At 40.2% G+C, this 24,427-nt stretch overlaps 1 protein-coding gene across 7 annotated transcripts in view; it reads left to right on the top strand.

Annotated features, from left to right (window-relative positions):
* Positions 1–24,427, top strand: part of RBMS3 (RNA binding motif single stranded interacting protein 3) — a 1,181,733-nt gene that overhangs the window by 228,050 nt on the left and 929,256 nt on the right. For all 7 annotated transcript variants that reach the window (XM_054595674.1, XM_054595672.1, XM_054595670.1 and 4 more), the window contains exon 3: positions 17,600–17,668. In XM_054595674.1, the coding sequence (XP_054451649.1) occupies positions 17,600–17,668 (69 nt within the window). The remainder of the gene's footprint in view (positions 1–17,599; positions 17,669–24,427) is intronic.

Here is a 24,427-nt window from a genome sequence, read left to right as displayed (position 1 = left end):
GGATGGTTTTCTCTGGAAACTCATATTTCTGAGGAAGACAAATAGCTTTGATCTTCTATAAAAAAAGGATCCCAGAAGGGAAATTGGTGAAAGATAAACCACGGGGCTGGATGGAGGGCATCGGTCACATTGGTTGGCCTGAACGCCCAGGGTGGGGGCTGTGAGGGATTATGGATTCCAGTTCAAGCAAGGAGGGGATAGGTAACACTCCTTAGTTTGAGAGGCCCTTGTTCTGTTGCAGGCACATAGCACGGAAATAGAGAGGGCCTGGCTTCTGTGGGAGGCAGGGGCAAGGCCACAACATGTCCTTGGTTCTGGAAAGGATCTGGTTCCAAATGGAAGCTGCCTCCTGTCTCCCCAGCAGCCCCCTCGGATTCCCATAGAGGGAGGGCGGCTTTTCATTTGGAACAATGCTAATGGAGTCATTCAGGTCAGTGTCTCTGAGATAAAATCTGTCACTCCCTTCTGCAGGCTCATTATTTCTACCTTCAGGCTGCAAGGAGACGGCAGAACACTAGAGGGTAGGGCTATTTCCTCTCAGGGCTGACTCTCAGTACACATACACACTCTCTCTCTCTCTCTCTCTCTCACACACACACACACACACACACACACAGACACACACATGACTGTAGTCTTATGAGTGTGATAAATTATAGGCAAACCTTTTGTCTTAAACAAAGAGGACATCGGTGTTTAAATTCCTTGCATAAACATTATTGCTCTGAAACTCTGCTCCCAGTCTACTTATGGATATGCTTCTGTATTGCCCCAAACAGCAATCGCAACAGGGATGAGCGGCATACGGGGCTGGACTCAGCCTGGAATTACAAACCCACGTAGTTCTAATTGTTCAGTAATTTAGACACAAGAGTGGCGTTATGTTGACTTGGCGGTTTAGAATTATGCTAAAGCAGGGTTTTGCCAGCTGGATCCTTGACCTCGTTCAGTAACACACTTGGCTTTGGGCAACAGGGAGCACTAATCCATGAGATTTGAGAAAATGAAGGTTTTTTTGTTTTTTTTTTTAATAGAGGCAGAATTTTCCAGAAACCTGCAAATAGTCACCAATCAAGGGACTAACACTTCAGGATGAGTGGGGATGCTGTTGTTATTTAACCAGGATTAGCAGTATTAGCAACTTGTACTTTATGAGAGAAAGGGGAGCATCTATAAGCTCAGCTCTCATTCAGATGGGAGAGGCCACCTTCAGGTAACAAGAAAAGCGGGGATGTGTGTTCTGGATTTTCCTTCACTATTTAACATGACATGGTTCAGCTGTGCACCTTCCTGTCCAATAGCCCAGGGAGATACTGACATTTAAGTGCCCTGGCCTGGGATTTCTACTTTTTTTTTTTTTGCAACCATCTCACCTGAAATACCTGCAGAGTTTTCTGGATGCAGGCTGACTGGGGACTGTGGTGAACTGTAGAACGAGAAGGTAGTGGTTTATATCCTATAAGTCCTGCGACGGATAATGTGGTCACTTTAATGACCACTGTACCTCCACATTCCTCCCCTCACAACTAGAGCTGACTTTTATAACTTGAGACACTAGACTCTGTGTTGCCACATCTTCACAATTCTTTATTCTTGTTTATAATATATATTTCCCCAATATTTAAACATAGGCCACTGGCTAACCAACAAACCAAACACACACTGGAAAGACCAGAGAAAGTGCCTCTATGAGCCAATCAGAGCTAGTGGACCCTGGTTTGGATGCTTTGTCTCCAGTTTTGGGTGCCCATTATTAGCTGTATGAGGTTTTCCGATCCTCTTTCAGAGGAAGGACGTGACTTGCCTCCTCTGGAAGGGGGCTCTTTTCAGTGGTAGGAGCACTGCAATTGGTCTAGAGTTTCTTTTGGCCAGGTCAAGCTTTGGTACCTTTCAACTGAGCGATCATAAGCTAGTCCTTTCTGCAGTCTGCACCTCCCTTGGCTGTCCTGTCCGTGAAATGTGAATGAGTGTTGGCCTGGCCCCCTCGTTGGTGTTTTTGTTAGATTTAATGCAGAGTGGATGTGAACATGCCATACTTTGTTTAACACCACAGATGTTAAGCATCTTGGGATTGTGGTCCAAGGTTGGGGTTGCATCCTTTTGACTATATAACTAACCAGCTGCAAGACCTGGTTAAATTGTGTGAAATCCTTTTGGATTTCTCCTCTGTAAAGAGCAGGTTTTCTTAGGGGTGACAATAGAGTGAAGAAGAGAAGGCAAACCTGAAATCAGGGTAACACTCTGTCAGTTATGTAGTCCTCGCTCCTTGGTGTGGTCTGGCCTCACCAGCATCTCTCGGGACTTGGTAGAAAAGCAGAGTCTCAGGCCCCACCTCAGACCTGCTGAATCAGAATCTATTCCCCCAGTGCTTCGTTAGCACGTTAGAGTTTGAGAAGCTTTGACTTAATCAAGGGCTACTCAAAGTGTGGTTTTGGATGAGCAACATCATCATCTGGGAACTTTGGGAACTTGTTAGAAAAGTGCCCCACCTCTCTGCTCTCCCCACCCCCACCAACCCACTGGATAAGCAATCTGGGCATGGGAATCAGGAATCTGTGGTTTAATAAAATCTGTGGTTCAGGTTTTCTTGACGCACCATGGATTTCACCTATTCGAGGTTCAATTACCTCCTTATTGTCAATGTAATTGCAATAGTAATATCATTAGGATGTTTCATGGATGAAAAATATTGTATAGCATAACATAGTAGAGTGTAATACAGATGGATGTGATATAGTAAAATATAATACATTATATATATATTATGTGTATGTAGAGAGAAAATAGTCTTATATGATAAGCAGAACTTGATCAATAACGTGCAGTAAAGAATGAAAAAGAATTTGGAATCAAGGTCATCCATAAGGCTCTGTATCAGTTCTGGTACTTTGGTTTCAAGCCAAAAAAATGAACTCTGACTAACTTAAGCAAAATGGAATTTATTGGAAGGATATAGGGTAGGTCATAGAATTAAATTTAAAAGAAAAAATGGGCCTCCAGTGCTTGGAAAAGGCAACAAGGAGGGAAGCTCCAGGGATTTCAGATGGTTGCAGAAACTAATCAACGGCCTCTCCGGGGCACTTCCGTCAGGATGAATCACCTCCAGTTGCCCTTGCGCCATTCCTCTCAAGATCTAAATTCTTGGTAGAGAAACTGCCTGGCAAATTTGGGTTACCCTGAGGACAAGACACCTTAACTGCCAAGTATAGTGGGCGTGGAGGAGTTTCTCAAAGGAATACATTGTTACTGAAAAATGTGGGCATGGGAATTGGGCAAGCAAGTCAATAGACACCCACTCCATGTATTTCTAGTTGCAATATTCTGAGTCTGTCTCGCATTATGCATGGACCGTGGACCTGGCACAGTGATAAGCAGCCCTGGAAGAGCAAGCGGAACGACAGGTGCTAGCTTTCAGGAAATCTGGCTGCTCCCTTCCATGGTCCAGTCGTCGGACTTTTCTTCATGGCCAGACTTGAGTGCTTTTGTCTTGGCGATTCCAAGGGTTGTATGTGCCACCGAAGTAACATGTACCATTGTGGACACACTGTTGCTCCCGTGGCTCCCTGCTCATGGAAAAGCTTTGAAGCTCCCCCAGGCTTCTGTCCACTCAGTAATGAAGCCATGAAGTATCCAGCACAGGGGAGTGACACATGGGACCCCTGTCTTTTCTCCCCCTAAGGTTATATAAGTGATTATAAAAACATGCTCATGTCTGAAATTTGCCATATTGGCTGCATGCACTGTTTGCTTTTATGAATATTTTGTTGGTGTGGGACAAAATGCTCTGCATGGTTTGAGTTCCAGTTCTATTTTTTTCTCCTTTTGATTCTACCAGTTAATCACAAAAACGACTCTTCTGCGTGTGGGGGTTTTCCCTGGTGTGCGTCTGTGCCATGGTAACAGTGGCTGGTAATGGTTTGTCTGTGTGGGGAAATTGGCGTGAAGGCCTGCTTATTTAATGTGCACGTGAGGGAGGAGGGTGCTTTCAGAGCTTTTTAAAATGATGCTGCTGATATCTTGAGCATAACATGGTGCCTTGCAACATTTGCTAATCAAAGCACAGAGACCTGGAGAGGCTGGGGGCCCAGTGGTTACAGTTCCTGGCCATCAAGGAGTCTTGTCCCAACATTACCCACTAATTCACTTTTCACACATCCTGGGTAACCTGGGGTTTCTTTAACTACCCTTCATAATGGGCGCGTCAATGATTACACCTCAAAGTTGTCTTCAACATACTCAGTAGACAATGGCCAAGAGAGCCAATACCAATTCAAAAAATGAATTGGTTTTAGACCTGGCCTTGTATGGCATTCCTGAGCTCACTATTAAAGATGTGTTTATGCCTGTAGGAGGAGGGAGGCTCGTAAAGTGCTCTGTTGAGAATCGATGCAGTGGTGTCTCCTCTGATGAAAGCGTTTTCATTTTAAAGTCCTTGTGGGAGTTAGAAATTACAAACAATTAAGATTACCCTTGAAAATCTCTTCAGTTCCAAATTATGTTCACTGTCTGTTGTTCTGTTTATACACTTTATAGCAAAATAATATACAGAATATATAATCAGTACTATAATTTTATAGCATATTATATAATATGTAATGCATTTATATTATACATGCCTATTTATATTCAATACATCATATAGAATTTACACTTAATATGTAAAAAAGTAGTAAGTATTATTGTTTAATATTTGTATTACATATAATATAGTACATAGTATAATATATTACATTAGACTTATGTTTTGTACATCACAGTAAATATATTTATATGTTTAAGATATGTAAATAAAATAAATATACTTATATTTAAAATATATGAATACATATATTTATATATTTAAAATATATGAATTCATATATTTATATATTTAAAATATAGAAATAAAATAAATATAACTATTAATGACATACATCCATGTTTATATTTATAATATATAAATACTTATAATTCATAATTTTATACTTTATAATACATACTAAGTGCACAAGTTTATACATTTATATATGTGTATGCAACAGCTATAGTTGGGGACATGTTCACCATGTAATTTTACAGGATTTTAATTACAGAGGCCAATCTGCTTGCATTTGAAATCCCAGAAGCTGTGGTACGTGTGATTAACTTCTCTGCACCTCAAGGCCTTGCACAGGGTAGAAAGTGTCTTCTGTTAGCCCCATTTGAAATTTTCTCATTTTATCCCTGCATGTAGGTGTATAACCTGAGCTCAGCATTTGGTATTATGTTGGCTTTTCTGCCCAAATGCTATGAATTTAAGCTATGCATAGATATGAAGCATGGGTCACATTGGAAGTCTGGCTATCCACCAGTCTTAGTTCAAGACCTTAGTCACTTGGGAGCACAAGAAGCCAGAAAAATTGCAGGTCTGCCAGAATTGCCTCCAGAATGGCAATTGTTTAGAATCCCTTCAAAGGAAAACTGAGTATTCCTGGCAAGTGGATGATAATTTAAATCCTCATAATTTATTTACTCTTATTTTAACCATCATAAAAATTCTAGTCTATCAATTATACATGAAACTGAATATTAGGAGCCAGAGGAGAAACATGCTGGCATGCATTTCCTTTCAGCCCAGTCACCTCAAATTATAAACAAGTTCGTTCTATATTTATGTCCCTCTGCAAAAACGCACATGCACATTATCGTACATATGTCAAATATTATGTAAATCAGTAGTTATCATTGGCCCCCACACAGTTTTCCTACAGACTCTGACTTGGTTTTCATGAACAACTGTTTCTTAAAAATGATACGTGGGATTTCCTTCTCCAATGACCTCTGAGTACATTCTGTACCTCCTCTCTTCATTGTGGCCATGAAGCAAAGAGGCTTCTGTGTAAACCACATTCCCTCCTGCCCTTTTTACAGAAGATGATACAATGGAGGTATTTTCTGATTCATCGGTAATTTTTTTTTTTTTTGCTTTAATTTGACTCCAAAGAGTTGGAATTAAGATTTTGAGTGCGTTTCGTGGAATCCATCTCATATTGGACTCACACTTTGACTTCAGTTATTGAAAAAGGAAACATTGCAGGGGGTAGGGGGAGGGTAGATCAGAAAATGCAGAACAACAACTTGTGTTTCAGATGGAAGTTTCCACTCACTTCTCCTTATGACCTGTCTATAGAGTGTTGCGAGGAAACTGCTGACGGCAGAATGAATGCCTTTCCAAGGTCCCACTCATGGTAGCTCCCGTTGTGGCAGGACTCTCTTAATTGTCATTTCAGGTTGTCCAGGATGACACGAATAAAAGAGAAAACACAAGTTTTGTGTAGAATAAGAGTAGAGTTCATCAGGGCTATTAAAAATTCTAATGACGTGAAAGCCAATTATTGTGACTTCAGGTGGTTATTCTGAATGCACTTAGATATGTGGCAGCCGAGGTAAACATTTCAGCCCCAGACAGCTCCATTAATTAATTACCTCTCAGGATTCTAAAGCTTTCAGTACTTACAAGCTTCGCGAGCCATGTGGAATACTTATAAGATACATATTCTAGGCAAGTCCAGACAGGCACACTAGGTGCTTAATAACATTTTTTCCATGTACTTGTTTGACATTTACTTATGAAAGTAAAGCTTTGATTTAAAAATACTTTACCCTGTGCTCCATTTTCCCCTATAGAGAAACTTACGCAGAACAATCTATAGCAACTTAAACTGAAAAAAAAATGTGTCTGAAGAGGGCAGCCTTTACACAATTTCTTGGAATTTAGTTCACTTAGCTACACATTGCATTTGGGTGGTGAATTTTTTTTTTCCCCTGACTTAATGCATGTGAATGCTTTTTACACATGCTGGCCCTAAATCTTATTCTGTTCCAAGCAGGCTCAATCTCCACATCACCTTCCTTCTCTTATATTTTAAAAAATATTTTAAGTAATGCAGGTGGCAACAAAATTCTTCTAGATAGATGGCTGTATTTGGAAGAATGAGCTTCACCCTCAATTTACTCATACGTGTTTTAACGAGTAGTTTACTTATGCAGTTAAGTCATTCCTTATATAAAGAATTATGGAATCTTTAGCTTCCTTAGGGGAGAAACACAAGGACATTTTTCTACTTTTCCATATTTTTTGTGCCTGCAGGAAGGATCAGCCACATGATAATATTGAGGGAGAGTCATGCAAGTGTCCTCTCTGACATATTCTGTTCTGTCACACAGCAAAGACTTTGGACATTTTCCATTTGTAAACCCACACAAACAAAAGGTGTTTTGCACATGACAAATCATACAGAAGACAAACCCATTCTGAAAGCTGTGACCTTTCTCTCCTTATTACCCACCACATGGTCAGACGGAGCCTTCTCACTAGGGCCCATGGCTGGGAGGCTCAGGGCAGTGAGGTCACATCAAGTGAAGTTCTTCCACTCTGATGATGAAGACAAAGAGGCAGGAGGAAAACGGAGGGTAAGAATGGAGGGTAGGCAGTGCCTGGGACGTGTTCATACTGGGGAAAGCGTCTACGACTCATGGATCCCTGTGTGATGAAGGAAAGTCTGGGAGATAAAACTAGATATTTCTAACTTTATTGGGAGCTGATCAAAGTGCTCTTAATAGTCAGCAGCTGCCGTTACCCTCATCAAGCTTCAAAAAGCCTTTTGGGTTATAATGTATTGGTGATATCTAAGCTTGGGAAAGTCTGACTATCCCCAGGATTCTCATGGCTTTGAAGAAAAAATGATTGGGTTAAAATTCTAGGTTAGTGGTAGCCCATTCTGGGAAACTGGGGTCTAGCCAACTTGTGAGCAGATCCTTTTCACTTAGCATTTTCTAGTGTGTGGCATTTTTAGTATAAAAATGCTTTGTAAAGATACAAGGTAATGTATAAATATTGATAGGCTCATATTTTTATAGGAAGTTTGGCTTCAGTTCAACCTCCCCAATTTATAGATGAGCAAATATGACCTTTTTTTTTACTTTTTAAGAAAGATTTTATTTATTTACTTCTACAGAGAAGGGAAAGGAGGGAGAAAGAGAGGGAGAGAAACATCAATGTGCAAGAGAAACATGGATCAGTTGCCTCTTGCATTCCTCCAACTGGGGACCTGGCCTGCAACCCAGGCAGATGTCCTGACTGGGAATTAAATCAGTGACTTCTCGGTTTACAGGCTGGTGCTCAATCCACCGAGCCACACCAGCCAGGGCATGAATTTGTTTAATGCCAAATAATTTGTATCAGATCCAGGAGAAAACAAAAACCTACTTTGCAAGTATTTTCCCACATACCTTATGTGGCAGGTACCCACCACCATGGCCTCCGGTGATTTGCAGTCTCCTGGGAAATCATACCCTGGGGTGACCCCTTTCACACTGTAACAGGATAGGTCTGTTTGGTCAGTAATCACCAATAATCATAGGCCATTAATCAGAAAATTTCAAGTTCCTCCTGCTTAAAAAACCTCTGACAATGCCTGACAGCACACTATATATGTTTTACAAGTTTCTAAGACACTTTGCCAGAAAAATCTTCAATCTTCTAATTTGGCCAAAAAAAAAAAACCAACAACTTTGAGTTTTATATTTTATTTTATTTTACTTTTATTATTATTAGTTTTCAATCCTCACCCGAGGACGTACCCATTGACCCCAGAGAGTGAGGAAAAGAGGGAGAGAAACATTGATGTGAGAAACATTGATAAGTTGCCTCTTCTACGCACGTGGACCAGGGCTGTACTTGTAACCTGGGCATGTACCCTGACTGGAAATGGAACCCATGACCTTTCAGTTTACAGGATGACATTCCAACCAACTGAGCCATGGCTGAGTTTTAAGTTTTAAATATGTTAGTGCCTTGACATTTTCTCAAGGCTATGACCTAATCTATAACTTCCTAAATGATGATTTTCCTACTACAGTTTCCAAAAGTAGTAATCACTTTTACTGGGGTGAAGGTAGGAGGAAGCGGGGGACACCAAAAATGTGGCAAGGTGTCAGTTAATTTTCCATAAAACACACACACACACACACACACACACACACACACACACACAAACAACCCAACACTTTTTTCTACCTTTGGGGCTATCCAACATGTGGAAGTCAAGGTATCGCTTAAAGTGTTTATTGACCCTCCAGCTTCCAAGCCAGTTCTCTGAGAAGTTAGGATCAAATATTTCACTCTCGGTGATGTACATTACAAGTTAGGTAACTCACTAGGTACTCATTATTTCCTTGGGCAACTCATTTTTTAAGGAATGCTCTATGGAAGTTTTGAGCAAGAATGGGACAGTGAGGGGGGAAAAAGAGAGAGAGAAAGGAGGGGAAGGGGTGGGGGAGAAGAGGGCAGGGCAGGAGAGAAATAGTTCAGCAAGTAAACATGTTCCCTGGGCACATAACTTTGGGAAGCTGGGTTGAACAAATTGACCCGTGGATGAGGTCTCTGGAGCTGAATTTCTCAGTACCTTTATAAGCTAAAATATCAAGTGATTCTTCAAGAGAGGGGTTAGAGCAGTGTCCCATGTGTTTACCCTCCTGCTTTTTCTGGTACTTAAACATTCCAGTGAGGGACAAGAACAATGTACAAACTCCAGCCTGTGGACCAAATCTGACCCAAGCCAGTCTTGCAAATAAAGTTTTATTGGAACGCATCCACAGCCAATCCTTTCTGTATTATTTAGGGCTGCTTTTATGCTACAAGGGCAGAGTAGAGTAGTTGTGAAGGAGACCGTATAGCCCGCCAAGCCTAAAATATTTACTGTCTGGCCCATTTAGAATAATGTGGCTGACTTGGAAAATGTCACATTTCCCAAAACTGAAGAACCATTTTTCAGTAGTTTGTTCTGTGGGTCTGGTTTCTGTATAGCACAGATTGGGGAACACTGAGTCAGCGCAAGTTTTCCTTATACATGTGTGTGCTTTCCCCCCATTCCCATGCCCTCCCCACCCCCCACTAACTTGAAAGCCCGACTCCCTCCCTACCCTGCCCTGTTAGGCACCTGCCAGAGGAGCATTTCTGTTTCCCTGAGACATAGAGTGGCAGATGGAGCCCAGCAGCTGAAGTGAATCGGTTCTTTTTTCTGAGATATAGCAAGATCAAGTTGAGTTACAGAGAAAGCTGTATGATAACAGGAAGCTTATAATTTATTTACGGAGCATCCTGTTCGCTGTTTTTAGTCTTTTGCAGGAAGGGAGCTGGAGGTTACCTTGTGCTTGTGTCTTTAGGGACTTAGAGTTCTCTGTCTCCTTGAAGAAAGTGACTGCAAGACATGTTAAATAACACTGTGAAAATTCAGGGGCTTAATTTTTTAGAAAGACCTAAAGGAGGAAACATCCTGGAACTTTTTTTTCTATAATTCAGGAGAATAATGTATTTTTTCCCTGAGGTATGAGTCACAGAATACTATATGCTTTCTACAGCCTTTTCCTTGTAGCATAATGAGATGAATAGTTTTTCTGCTAATAAGGTGAATTAGTTAACTATTGCTGTGTAATAGATTACCCAAAAATTTAGCAGTTAACTGACAAACACAGTTTCTCTTGTATAGTTTGTGAGGGTAGAAAATATGTGATCAGACTGGCTAGGTGGTTCTGGGCAAGGGTCTCCCTAAAGTTTCTTCAAGGCCAAGCCATTAGCAGTCTCTGAAGATTTGACTGGGGCTGAAGTTTCAAGTTCATTTATGTGGATATTTGCAAGTGGTTCCAGTTCCTCATCACATGAGACATTCCATAGGGTGGCTCATGCTATAGATTCTTCCAGAGTAAGTGATCCAAGAGCAAGAAAGCATGGCCAAAATTTTAACTTAATCACGGAAGTGACTAGTCATTCTTTCTATATTCTATTGGTCAAAAATACTAACCCTGGTATAGGGTACATTGCCGAGGTGAATTCCAAGAAGCAGTGGCTGTTGGAGGCCATCTTGGGTCCTCGAGACCACATGCTGCTTATTTAAGGCAGCATCTTTTGGTGAAATAAGCTGTAATGCCCTCACTCCTTGCTTCTGGCCTTGGGAACTCAAAGCTCAAGGCCAGGAAGTTGAGTCTCAGATCAATTTTGCCCATGCAACATCATCACTTGCCTACAGAACACTATTTTATAAATCAGAATCAGGTATCCTCTCTAAGATATTTTACTTTCACTTTTTTGAAATTATATCAATTTTGTTATAGTAGGGCACTTTACAACTACTGCTGGGAAAGTGTTGCAATATACCAATGTATGAATTTTCGTGTTGCAAGTGCCTCCTCATGCAGGGCACAGCATGCACAACCTTGTATGTGGTGGAAGGAAAAACATTCATTGCAGTAGAGTTGTGTATGCATGGACATCCCTCACTGAGCCCTGTGAGGGTAAGAACAGAGCCTGCCTTTCCTCCCTCCCTTCCTCCCTTCCTTCCTTCCTCCCTCCCTTCCACCGATATGTACTGAGACAATGCTGTGTGCGTGATTGTAAAAATAACGTTTAAAAAAGAAAAGTGGTAAAAAGATAAGAAACCTGCTTTCTTGGTACTGACATTCTGGTGAGGAACATGAACCATGTACAACAAAACAAACACATGAACAAAGTTTCAGAAAGAGGTAGTAGCTGTGAAGTAGCTCAGAGGTTAACGGTAGAAGGAGTGACAGTGGGTGAACTTGCATGTAGTTCTTTGGGGCATGGTGGGACTGAGGAGGATCTTATCCATCTTTGTAATACCTGTTGCTGATGGAGGGCTTTCCACACACTATGTGTACAAGAAATGTTCATAAGTTAAAGTGCACTGAGGAGCCAAAGAACTAGCCAATAAAAACCCTGGGAGCGCCATTTTGATTTCAGGAAACAGGTAAGAACTCCAAGTTTTTTCTCCATTCTCCAGTAAAAACTCCAAGAAGAGGATGCAGTCTGTATGATTCTTCTGCTTTTTGTCAGCAAAGCACAAAGACTTAGTTAAGTGTCCTGAACAAACTCATTTATTCCTCCTCCATCACTGGAAAGTAAATCAAGCCAAGAGGCAAAGCCTTTTGAATATAGTAGTTCCTAAATATCGTCGTTCCTTTAGTACTTAATTGTACTGAGATCCCCCTCCCGCCTTTCTTTGGCATTGAAGCTAGCGTAGATTTATTTCATTTTGCATTTTTGTTGCATTTTGTAATGAAATGAGGACACAATGAGTAGCTTATCCAATTTCAGATTTCACAACTTTTGAGGGAGGAGCCTGGAGATTTGGGAGGTGACCTAGGGGAGGACAGTGAAATGACTTAATAGGCTAGAAAACTGGGACCCACAGAGAAAGGTTAAATAAAACTGGTGATTTAATCGAGAAAAGAATACCAGAGGATACTTGGCGGTAGTAAGAGATGGAGAATATGTGAGCTGGTTGTCATATACCTTAATGATCTGGGCTTTTACTGAAATGGGAAAGATTTAGGTCAGCCTGTATGTAGCATTCCTTACCCAACTGTTAGGATTCTCTGTAGCATTAAGAATGTGGTAGAACTTGACTGGGCTAGTTTGGTCCAGAGTACTAGGATTCCCAAGTTGAGCTCAATAATTTCTTATTAAAAGGAGGGTAATTAGTCTGTGATTGTATTTCTAAAGGATAGGAAGGGTCGAGACTGTTAGTGTCTCATGAACACTAAGCAGTATACACGCTCAATAAATAATCATTGTAGGAACATATACTGGAATCTGTGTTCCAGGCTATCACAAATATAATGAGGAAATCATGCTGCTCTTTCAATAGCAGAATTATGAAAGGGACTCCAGAACTTCACCTCACATCCTTATTTTCTTTATCGATTTCTTTTTCTTAGCTTGCCTGGTATGCATACACGTCCATGTGATTTGTTTTGTGGCTACCTATTAAGGTGTGCGTGGGTAGAGCCTTAGCCACTCTTACTTTGTTCAGTTTCTTGCCTTGCAAGAAAGTTTTTTGAGTCAGCTCTTTATACCTTATTAAAAATGTTACTGCTGTCTAGGTGATTTGCTTTTTTTGGGCTTGTTTCTTGCATGATTCATCTCCTCGGATTTGGAAACCTGATTTCTCATCTTAAATGAAAACCCCAGAAGTCCTGGTCTGCCATCCAGAGTTCACTCTGTCTGAATGACCCAGGATGGTTCCTGGATCATCTTTGTCAATGACTTTTTGTGCTAAGATGTTTACTACACATGCCTAATTGGCACCTTCCAACACTATTAGTTTTTCATTTTTCATTTTTTTTTTTGTTCTTCAAATATGTTCAAAGCTTGATGCAGGAAAAAAACTCCAGCTACTGAAAAATGTACATTTTTCCAAAGTTCCTTTCTTATGATGATGGGCAATTAGACTTGGAGGAAGCTGGCCAAGCACAGGATGGTTGGGGGAAGGAGCTCAGTGGCTGAGTGGCTGGCGGGCAGTCTTGCATCTGGCAGTTTTACTCAATTAGGAACTGCCATTGAATTTGGTCTGTCTTCCAGTGTCTGCATAGCACTTCTCTCTCCTGTGTTTCACAGAACACTCTGTTTAAAAGGAAGCCTCTTAGTCACACTCTCTGCATGCTTTTGTCACTAAAATCTACACACTCTTCCTCCTGAACTCCCTTGTCTGTGATATGTCACCTGGATTTCCTCAAGTCTCACAGCCTGCGGAAGGGAGAGAGAGAAGATGTAAAGTAGGGTAAATATTTTAGTCTCAACATTTCTCTGTCTTGGAACCTCTCTCCGCTTTTATAGATCGCCTAGTTCTTTCAAAGACTCCTCACAGTATTCCTGAGACGTTTCATGTGGTGTAACACGTATCCGTTCTCCAGTGCTATCAACTTCAAAGTGGTGTCTGCTATTTCCTTACTTCTTGCCCTAGTTACTTTAGCAATTGATATTTTGTATGAAGCCATATCAAGGAACCCTGCATCCTAATATCTTGAAGTCTGGGACAATGGTGCTATGCTTTCTAAGAAAGTACAGTAGCCTTTAGGGCTCTGGAATCCTACCAATTTTTATTGTATTTGTCCTCAAGAATGTAACTTCCATCGCTGCTGTCTCTTATTTAAACAGTCTCCTATTCATACTTGCCAAAGTTTTATAGGGTTAAGTTTAACGAAACCATTAATTAATTTGATGTTTACTGAGCACTTACTATATTCCAGGCACAGCTATGCCTGGTTACATGAGTAAGTAAGACCCAGCCCCAACTTGCTACCCTGTCTGTCCATAACCTTGTGGAATGTGGTCTACAAAGGGAAGGTGCATTTAAAGGGCAGTTACAACACAGTGATAAGCATTTGATAAGGTAAGTTTGAATGCGTTGGGAACATAGAAGGGCAGTAGCCCATTCCTGATAGTCAGGGAAGATTTTTCCAAGGACAAGCAGTGGCTATCTGAACTGAAATACTTACCCAGCCATTTATTTGGGCTGTGGTGGTTCAAAGTTCAATCTATATCAGTAAATTAAAAATCAGATTCTTTTTCCTCAAGCGTCTTCCCACAATTTCCAGAACTATTTCTCTGGAGTTTGAGAGTTCATTTTAGCATTTCAGAGAAAACTGCTATCAGTAATATCCTTGGGTCTTTATGCTTCTCCTTTCCATCATCCTTGTCCTTCAATGGATGAAGTAGCTGCAGAAGGATGTACTAGGATTATTCTGGGATTTTTCGTTGCTTCTGAGATGTAATATCCATCAATTGAAGAGCCTCCTTTCGAAAAGCAAGTTGCTGGATCCCACTTGCAGAGATTTGTAAATTCCTGTGGCCAGAGAATTTGCATTTTAAACCAGGATGCATCGTTATTCTGATGTGGATACCACCCTTTTATTAATCACTGGTTGCTCTAAGGGCACTAGTCGGAGGTAAATGAGGATATGAACAATTAGTTATCTGGTTTGTCAGGTGAGTTTATTTTTGTTTAGGCTGAACTCCAAACCACGAATTATGGCCAGCGTATTCAAAGACACATGGAAGAAACCCAACCAGATTTTGTGTTTTGTGCTATGAGATTGATTTGTGAATACAATCACATCCATTAGAAGTTATGATACGATTTCTGGACATTGTCATATCTTTAAGATTTGTAATTAATGTCGACCAGTTGTTCTGTGGTTTCTCTGGCCTTTTCCATTTCTCCTTAGCACTAGAAAGGACATGAAGTGTATGAATCACAATAGTCTGCAATTACCATTATAAAGGTAATTATACTTGTGTCAGTGCTGAAATGCAGTGTGACCTTTAGGAAAAAGGTTAAGCGTGGACACAGAAATATTGTGACATTTATCAAGAGAGGATAGATGTGCCTTTCATAGGGAGCTGTTTTTGCATTCAAATCCGCAGGTGCCCACCTTCTGCCCTCCCCACTTCACGGTTACTGAATAATTTGGGTCATATCCTGTAGGCCACACACCTCACTTTTCTTTAAAATGTTTTTGAATGTCAGTGCTCATATCTTGACTTTGATGACCATAATTTGGTTTTGATCAAAAAACCAAAACTTTTAAGAAGACAAGAGATAATAAAAGTTGGTGAGGATGCAGAGAAAAGGGAACCGACCCTTGTGTACTGTTGGCGGGACTACAAATTGGTGCAGCTCTGTGGAAAACGTTTTCTGATAATACATATAAAATTTATTGTTATAGTTTTAGAAAACCTGTATTGTGGTTTGAAACAATTATGAATTATATTCTCAAAACATGATGTCTCAAAAACTAGCGTGGTGATGAATTCCTAAGTCTTTATGGAGACTTGAGACTCTGCTGGAGACTAAAATTTTGGGCTAGAAAACTAGCTAATAGCCCCTTCCTAAAAATGTAGGGAACTTGGAGTCTGCTAAGATATTCAGGCAAGGGGCTATTCTGGATTATTAATATTTTCTAGTTACTTAAGGCTTAAGAAGAAAAATTTTTTCGTATTTTAAATATATACTATTGAAAGGAATTTAATATTTCCAAGGAAATTCAATGTTGCTACTATAATCAGTAATCATTTATATACTTTAAAAGTGGAGTATCATTGGCTTGAGTAGATATGGAGCTGGATAAGTAAAGAGGGAGGAGATCATCTACGTTAACCTTATTTTACAATTAGGAAAATGGCATCAGAGAAGGTACATGGTCATGCACTGGTGAAGTCTGATACCTTTCGAGGTCATTCCGCCTGCGTCTCACTGAAGAAATATGAGGAAGCTTTTGGTTCAACTTCTAGCTACTCCCTTGGTAGTCCTTTTTTCCAAGCTGAAAACTGAAATGCTTCTGCCACACTTTGCTATAGGGCCCAATCTCATTAACCTCCACGGGCAGACTGGACAGGGAAGGCCTGAGAGCTCGTTCCAGCGCTGCCTCCTCAGACGGACCGATGCTCCAGGGAAGTTGAATCGAGCAGGCAGAATATAGTATTTAGCCAACTTGCCAACCTCCCTGTGGCAGAGATTCAGGAAAGCTGTGAGAATGAGCAAAGACGTGCCCAGAATTGCACAGGGTTCCTGATAGGCAGATGAAATGCAGCAACCGTGAGTGCCGGAGCTGGCGATACGGTATTGGTCTACTGATCCATTTCCAAACATAATGGTCGCTCTCACACCTTCATGCCTCTGGCATTATGTTCTCTCAGCTTGAAGCATCCAGAACTTCCTGAGGAATTGAAATCTTGTAATTTGACTCTTAATTTGAATGAGATGGCCGATTATATCATTATACTCTGCAAGTTACAGAAAATATTGTAGTCAATTACACAAGGAGAGTTTAGGCAAATGTAGCAACCTGTAGGTATGTTTCAGCTGCTTAACGAGATCAGGGTTAATATTTCTGTTCCTTTCTTGGCTTTTTCCTCATGGTCACAAAATGATTGCTCTAGCTCCGTGTAGTATATTTTTATTTAGAGAGAAACAAGAGTGAAGGAGGAGGTACAAGCCTTATCTTTCCCCTTTTCTCAATAAAAGAAAGGGTTTCTCAAAACATCCTCCCAGCCCTTGGAAAATTACACTCGTCTCATTAGCTAGAACTAGAGGGAAGGAATGCTGAGAAAGTGAGTATTTAGTTTTCCTAGCCTCTGTGGTAGAAGCAGGCAAAGAAAAATGGTTTTAAGAATGGTTTTGAATTAGTTACTCTACAGGGAGCATGCGGCAATTTCCAATTCCAGGGAGCTGGTGGTAGTGGCATGGCCGGGTCTTTCCTAAAATAAAGGGTCTTTTTTATAGCAAGAAAAATGGACTCTCAGATGACCTCATGTATTAACTTGCATATTTGTATACTAGACTTCGTTTCAAGCAGGAACTCATAATAGTGTCTTATTTTCTTCCTATTGAATTAATGCCTTATATGTTTAGAGTACTTTACTGTACCAAGTGCTTCCCACGTATTATCATATTTGATCCTCACAGGAATGTCGTGACACTGAAATGATTATTCCAACCTCTAGAAAAGAAAGTTGAGACAGAGAGTGGTTGGGTGACTTGGACCAGTCCCAACAACTAGCAGTACAAACTGAGACCTGGATCCAGATGTTTTGACTCCTAGTGTCCGCATTCTTGTACTTGTTTTAAAAGAAATGAAAGAGGAAGAGTGAATTCAGACAAGAGTCTCAGCTACGTTCATGTTTGAAGCTATGGACACAGAATACGTTTGTTTAGAGAAATATAAAGTATATTCAGCTGGTGTGACAGCATGACGTCTTTTTTCCCCCCCTCGTTTTTTTCAGAGAACCTCGGCCAGCAAGTCTTCAGGTGCTCCCTCCTATAGCAGATGGTCCAGTTCGCAGCCACACCAGGTAATATGCTCCTTTTAAAACCTTGCCATACTTGTTTCCCTTGAATTGTGCTTAAACTTACAATTATTTTGTCACCGGGCAAATGTGAAACGTACTGGACTCTTGTCTCTCCTCACCTTGAAGGTGGCTCCCTCAACAATATTTTGTGCAGCTTGAGGTCAGGACTCTGTGAGGGGGACAATGACCAGAAAATGCTGAAGTCCCCCCATTCAAAGCCTTCCTTGATGAAGAGCTGATGGAATCAATCTAGAAATTATTGGAGGTGAATGTTTCCTTTTGTCCTTCAACCAAGGATGATCCCTCTTGTCCCTTTTGTTCTAGGAAATCATGTATACTCCCATGTGGGAGTGCATTCATTCATTCCTGTTTATGGCACACAGTGCCTCTAAGAGTGTATACACAAGTATATAAGAACAATGTATTTGTATTAGAAAACCTTTTTTTTTTTTTTTTTTTTTTTTTTTTTTGCCTCGTTACTCAAGGCGATCAACAGACTCTTTTCAGGTCCAATAATACTGACTATTACTTAACCTCTTTAGGGGAAGTTAAACCAGCAGGATTCTGCTATGTCTCTGTGTATAAACAAAACAGGCTCTTTTCTGTTGGTGAGCAGTTTTTACAGGTGACACACTGTGACCACATGGCTTCGTTCTGAAGCAGCACATGGTGAGAACACTAAATTTGGACTCTAAACGCTGAGGAGGACTTGTATCCAAATTGCCTTCTCGTTTGAGGCCAGAAAGAAAGAAACTCCCATTTGTCTTTTGCTTCACAGGTCAGAATTCTCTGTCAGACTTTTCAGGTCACCTAGTCTGGCTGCAGTGATTATAAGAGAAGCACATAATAAATGGTATATTCACACTTTCTCCCTCATTTTATTGGCCTTCTGTAGAAATTTTGCATCAGTGATAATTTATCCCAACATCACCATAATGAGAAAACTCTTTTGGTTTACTCCTTTTAATCTTCCCTTTGCAATTAGATATTGGCATTTATCAATGAAACGGCATTAAGGAAAATTAATAAAAGAAAAATAAATTCTTGCATTATGCAATATTTTATCACAGTTCCTATTTTTGTACTGAATTGGTTGGTGGGGGAAAAACAGGTTGTGGTGATGTCTTGCTCTGCCACCATTGGTATCTGCTTTGTGTGGGGGACGCTATAGTTTCAGGGCACTTTGGGAGGGATGTTCCTTTGTGAATGTAAGCTAAGAGAAGAGGCACAGAAAGGGGCAGTGGCACCGGACAAGGGCGATTGCTTCAGATACCCAGGTTTCCCTTACTTCCTATGTAAGTAGGCCGAACCTGCAAAGGCACACTGGGTTTTGAATCCGTATTGCTGATTTCTGCTCTCACACTGTCCAGAGACCGAGCTCAGCAAGTCAATGCCCACATCTCAGCACTAATGCTGATGATGGAGGGATGTCCTCACCTAATCTAATTGTCACAGTCTAAGGAGAGTGAGACCCAGAAATGGTATCTTCCAAGCCTATACAAATGTAGTTGGTCGGGATTCTTTGTGTTTTTTGTTTTTGTTTTCCCTCCCCCAGTACTCGTTCAGTTTTACAGGTGAGGTAATCTAATGCAGTTTATTCTGTGACTCTGCTGGTCCTGTGAACTGTTACCTGCTGCAATGAATGAGAAAGGTGAAGATAGGGTAGTATTTGGGACAGCCCTTAATTCTGAGAATATATCCTTTTAGTTTTCTGATAATACAGTGACCTCATTTTGTGAAATCTGGAAACTACTAGATGGTATTTGTGTTTTTAATATTCCATGCAAATGAAAATGGTGGCCACTGTATTCACATTTCCCATTGTTTTCTCTGAATTTGTACAGGTATATGAAATCCAAGAGGAGAAGAATTATCAAAAATGGGTTTCACTTTTATGCTCTTGCATGTTGAAATAAATGTGGATATTTTGGGAGACTCAACCTTAGCAATGCAGTTTTAATTGGTGGGGGCATATCTGGATGACATTTCCAAATAGTACCCTGATTAAAACTAATATTGGTGACATCTCTTTTGATTGAGGATTCCCTTTTATTCTAAGTGAAAGGAGTGGTACTTTTTTTGTCATTAGGTGATTTCGTCATTGTACAAACATCATAGAGTGTACTTACATAGACCTAGGTGGTACAGCCTACTCCTATTACTGTATGCGCTTTAGTTTATATGACTGGCAGGATGGTAGGTTTCTTTATACCAGCATCACCACAAACACAAGGGTAATGCATTGAACTATGACGTTGGAGCAGCTATGGTATTACAGATGGCTAGGACATTGTGATGTTTACTGTGTCACCACAGCTGTGACTTATGCTGGCTACAACGTTAGGATGGCTATGATGTCACCATGGCTATGACCACCGTAGGCAATAGGAATTTTTCAACTCTATTGTAATCCTCTGGGACCATCATCATATATGCAGTCTATCATTGACCAAAACGTCATTCTTTGGGCATGACTGTATTCCGTAAGCTTTTGCCTATTATGCAGGTCATTTGCTCATTTGCTTTCAGAACTCCTCCATGCCCATCCCTTGACATCTGCTTTCCCAGGCATCCTGGCTAACTGACTCCTAAAAGGTTCTCCCCATGGGAGGCATGGCTGGCAACTTGGAAAGAGATAGGCAGGGGAAACCCTGGTTTCTCCCTCTATTGTTTAGGGTGGGACGTCTCCGTGGTCTGAGCTTCTGTGTGGATCCAGTTCCCATGATGCTCTGACCTCTAGGTTAAACCCCCTGTGCCCTCTTCCCCCTGGCTTTAGGGGAGGTAGCACTGTCCATCAGTTTTCCCTTGTATGTATTTTTCAGCTCCCCCCAAACCCTAATACTTAGCTCCCTGTATTAAATCCCTTCTCTTGTACTGCCTTGAATGGGTTCTATTTTTTCCACACATTTTCTGACTGTTTTCTGACTGATACACCTACCATGGCATGGAGCACTTCACTTTTTTGTTTCTAAAACAGTGGCTTTTAATTTTAGAAATATTATGTGAATATTTACAGGATCAACAGCCTTGCAGCTGCTGAAAACTCTGAGATTTATTCTCTTGAGCTGGCCTGGTGGGTGGTAATCCTTTTATACCCCTATCCCACTCAGAATAATTATTCCTCTTCTTTGTTACTCATGCTCTAATCCTTCCCTTTTAAATTTGTGTTTATTACAGAAACCTTTGTCTTTTGTGTTTGCAATGTAATAGGCTTATTGGCTTCAGTCTTTGAAAAGTACCTACACAAATTCTCAGCCTGAGGTTGAAAATACAATTGCAACTCAATTCTTGTTCGCAGCTTTGTGTCTTTTTCTAATTTTTGGCATCAGCAGAACATTTAGGGAAAATAATTGAGTCATGGATTTATAGGCACTAAGAAAAGTGGATCTTTTTCTGTTTGTTTTCAGAACAATATGTGTAAATCTTTCTCACACGCATAGCTGCAGCCATGGCTAAATCAGTACATAGGGAGACACCTGCTCATTCAAGGCAATGTCATCACCATTCCTTCATAATTATTATTATCATACCTAACATTGATCGAATGTTTACTGTGTGGTTTATGCTAATTTCTTTACATGCACTGTCTCATTTAATTCTCTCAGTATCTCTATGATAACAATGCAGTAGTTTAGAGATGAGGGAATTAGCAACCTGAACAGTAACTTGTCCAATGACATAAGATTGGTTCTGGCAGATTCCAGCACCCTAGTGTTTTGACCAGTGGGCGATACTATCTCTGTGAAGTTTTTAGACTAATTTAAGGCCACTGCTTAAAACCATTTTCACAAATAGTTCTGTTTTGAGCTGACCAGGACACAACCTTTTGGCCTTTAGACATTATTTCTATTCTGAAATTATTTTTGTGTAGGTAACTTTCTTTGTTTCAACAAATGCTTATATTCACACAAGATGATCAGTGTATTTACAAATACACATGTTTGAAAACATAGACCTTAATGTTATTTATTAATAAGTTTTGTTTAAAAATGTACTATTTATAATGTAGCAGTTTGATGTTTTATTGGGTATACCTTGAAAATATTTGTAAGAAAGAAATATCTCCTCCCATTGCTTTGCAGTTTGCAAGAAATACATATGTTATTTTATATGTTTACAAATATTTATGTAGTAAAAGTCACTATGAATTGAACTTTGAGGAAATAAAACAGATCAGTGAGAATGGTACCTGGCTGACCGCTGTCTTCAAACTCAAAATACTCAGTGATAAACTGAAATTGTGATGAGTTTTCTATGCATATTCTGTACTTCTCTTTAGAAAAGTTTTCATGCTGCCATTGTATTTTCTCTTTCCTATTCAAAACATTTCTAATAAATACTAGGTAGCTCTCTTCCTATGCTTTAAAAATGGAAAGTTTTTTTCTTTGGCTAATAGGCGCCAATCCATGCATGGTGTTTTAATAACTCTCAATGTAAAGTTTTAGTAAATTTTGTGATTAGAATAGTCCTTGGTAGGTAAGAACCTTAAAATTCATCTCATTCCAGAGGAAAGCCAGTCAATTAAAAAATATATATATATATATAAAATATATTAGGGAGTGACAATTTACTCGAAAAAGTGCGACCAGATATGCCAGTGTCATTATTGCCTAACGGCCAACAGAACTGACAGAATTCAAGACCAACAGCAGAAGTTGCAGTTACCTGGAAGGATTGCTATTAAATGAGGGAGCAAGACAGCATTCTATTGTTTCACTGTGTTTGTGAGGTAAGAGAAAAAAAAGGAGTGCAGCCCTTTAGGAAAATGCAGTGAGTAAAAATGCAGTGAATATTTTTCCTGGATTGTCATATAATATTTTTATACCTGTAAATGAAAACCCATGTACTCAGCATGTAGTAGGAACTCATGAAGTATTTGGTAAGTGAATGAATAATTTGTATGGAGTAACAGCAGGAATAGAATGGGGGAGTGGGTCCTCAAATCCATCTTGTTTCCCTTTCAATCATTAGTTTCCATTTTCTCCTTAACTGAGACTCACCTTAGAGCTGATAACTATGAATTGACTAAGGTAGAATGCATTTTATAGCATCTGTGGTGCTAGTTCTGATAGCAGTGATTGTGGTAGGAGAAGTAGAGGCTGCCAGAGGCCAAGAGAGTCCACGGCCTGAATCTTTGGTCAATCTGATGTCATACCTTTATGTCCTTCATGTTATACATTTGGGATTAATGTGGACACCATGAGATTTCAGTGATAAGACAGCAATGTTGAAACCATGTGTATAGTTGCTTGGTGCTCTAGGGTGTAGACGAATGTGAACTCCCAGTTTATCCTGGGTCAGGATACTGAACAGTATTGACACCCGTTATTCATGTGTACATTTGCTGAACTTTGCAATTTAAAGAAGTAGAAAAAAATATTGCTCATCAGCCAAATATCACCAGTAACACACATGTATTCCAGCAGATTGGGAGTTAGTATTTGATTTTGCTTGCTGCTATAAAGAAGGTGGCATCCCATGGGGAATGAGGGTCATCTGAGTAAAAGTGTTGTTGTTGGGAGGGGTTTATGGTGAGATTTAGGTTTGGATTCAGTGACTTTGGTGAGAGTTGAGGAAGTGGAGTTTGTTCTATCAAGTAGTATCAGGAGGTGAGAGTAAGTTGATTTCTATGATAGAAGATGGAAGAAATGGAACAAGGCTAAAGATGTAAGTGATTAAGAGGCATCAGTCCCTCATGTTACCTGGGTGCGAGGAATGTTTGGTCACTTTTGTGATTTGAACGGTGCTCTTGTTTTTCTCTCTACTTTGATATAATTATGGAGTAGACTTGTTTTTGTCTTATTCGATAAGGGTTATGAAGTAAGCTTGTCTAATCCTATGTTGATGTTTTGTGAATTTTTTTGTTGAGTGGGGAACTCCTTGGCCTAGGAAGTAATGCCAAGCCATCTATTTCATATATTACACTCACACACACTATCCTCCCTGGTCCTTGCATTCATCCTGATCCTTGCACTCATGTATTTGAGAATCTGACCAGAATAACAAAGTGGCAATGCTCTTAACTAGAGCTGACATTCAGTTGTCATCCTAGCATTATAAATCTAGAGATCAGGGAAGATATACAAAACCATTTCTTGTGCATTTGCAAACTGTCATGTTCTGTATACAGTTTTTTAAAGGATAAGGGAAAAAAACTGGAAAAGCAAACTTGACATAATATAAATCCTTACAAATCTGGACTTGCACTTGGCCATGAATTATTTAGAATATAGGAAATTAGGGCCTGATAAATGAAATATCTGATTAATGATAGCTTGTCTCCAGGGATGGTGCCCCAATGGACCACACTTCCAATACTCACACCCTTCCTCCACTGAGGTCTCTGTTGGCTCTCTGACTCACTTTTGATCAGCGGACTGCAGTAAAGTGATACCGAGGAACTTTTAACCCTAGGGGCTAAGAAGCCTTGCAGTTTTAGCCTTGTGCTCCTGGGATGATTATTTTAGGAGAAACTATCTGCCATGAGGAAGCCCAGCAATCATAAGGATGCCATGCTGTATGGAAGCCCAAGCTAGTCTTGTGCAGAGGCAGTGTAAAAGGAGAAATGCCCAGCCAGCGCTCAGCTGTGTCAGCCATCCTAACAGAAATGTTGGGTCTGTGAGGCAAGATGCCCTCCCATGGTTGTAAGTCTAATCACCATTTGACTGCAATTGCCAGAAGAAAGACCTCATGTGAAACCACTCAACTGTGCACAGCTGGTAGTTTATATTACACAGGAATAGGTAACTAAAACAATCACTC

Source organism: Pteronotus mesoamericanus, unplaced genomic scaffold (genome assembly GCF_021234165.1).
Source record: "Pteronotus mesoamericanus isolate MK-2021 breed Mesoamerican mustached bat unplaced genomic scaffold, CSHL_Meso_final scaffold_54, whole genome shotgun sequence".
Classification (NCBI taxonomy): Eukaryota; Metazoa; Chordata; class Mammalia; order Chiroptera; family Mormoopidae; genus Pteronotus; species Pteronotus mesoamericanus.
The sequence above is the reverse complement of the archived record's forward strand: the minus strand, read 5'-3'. Positions and strand labels throughout refer to the sequence as shown.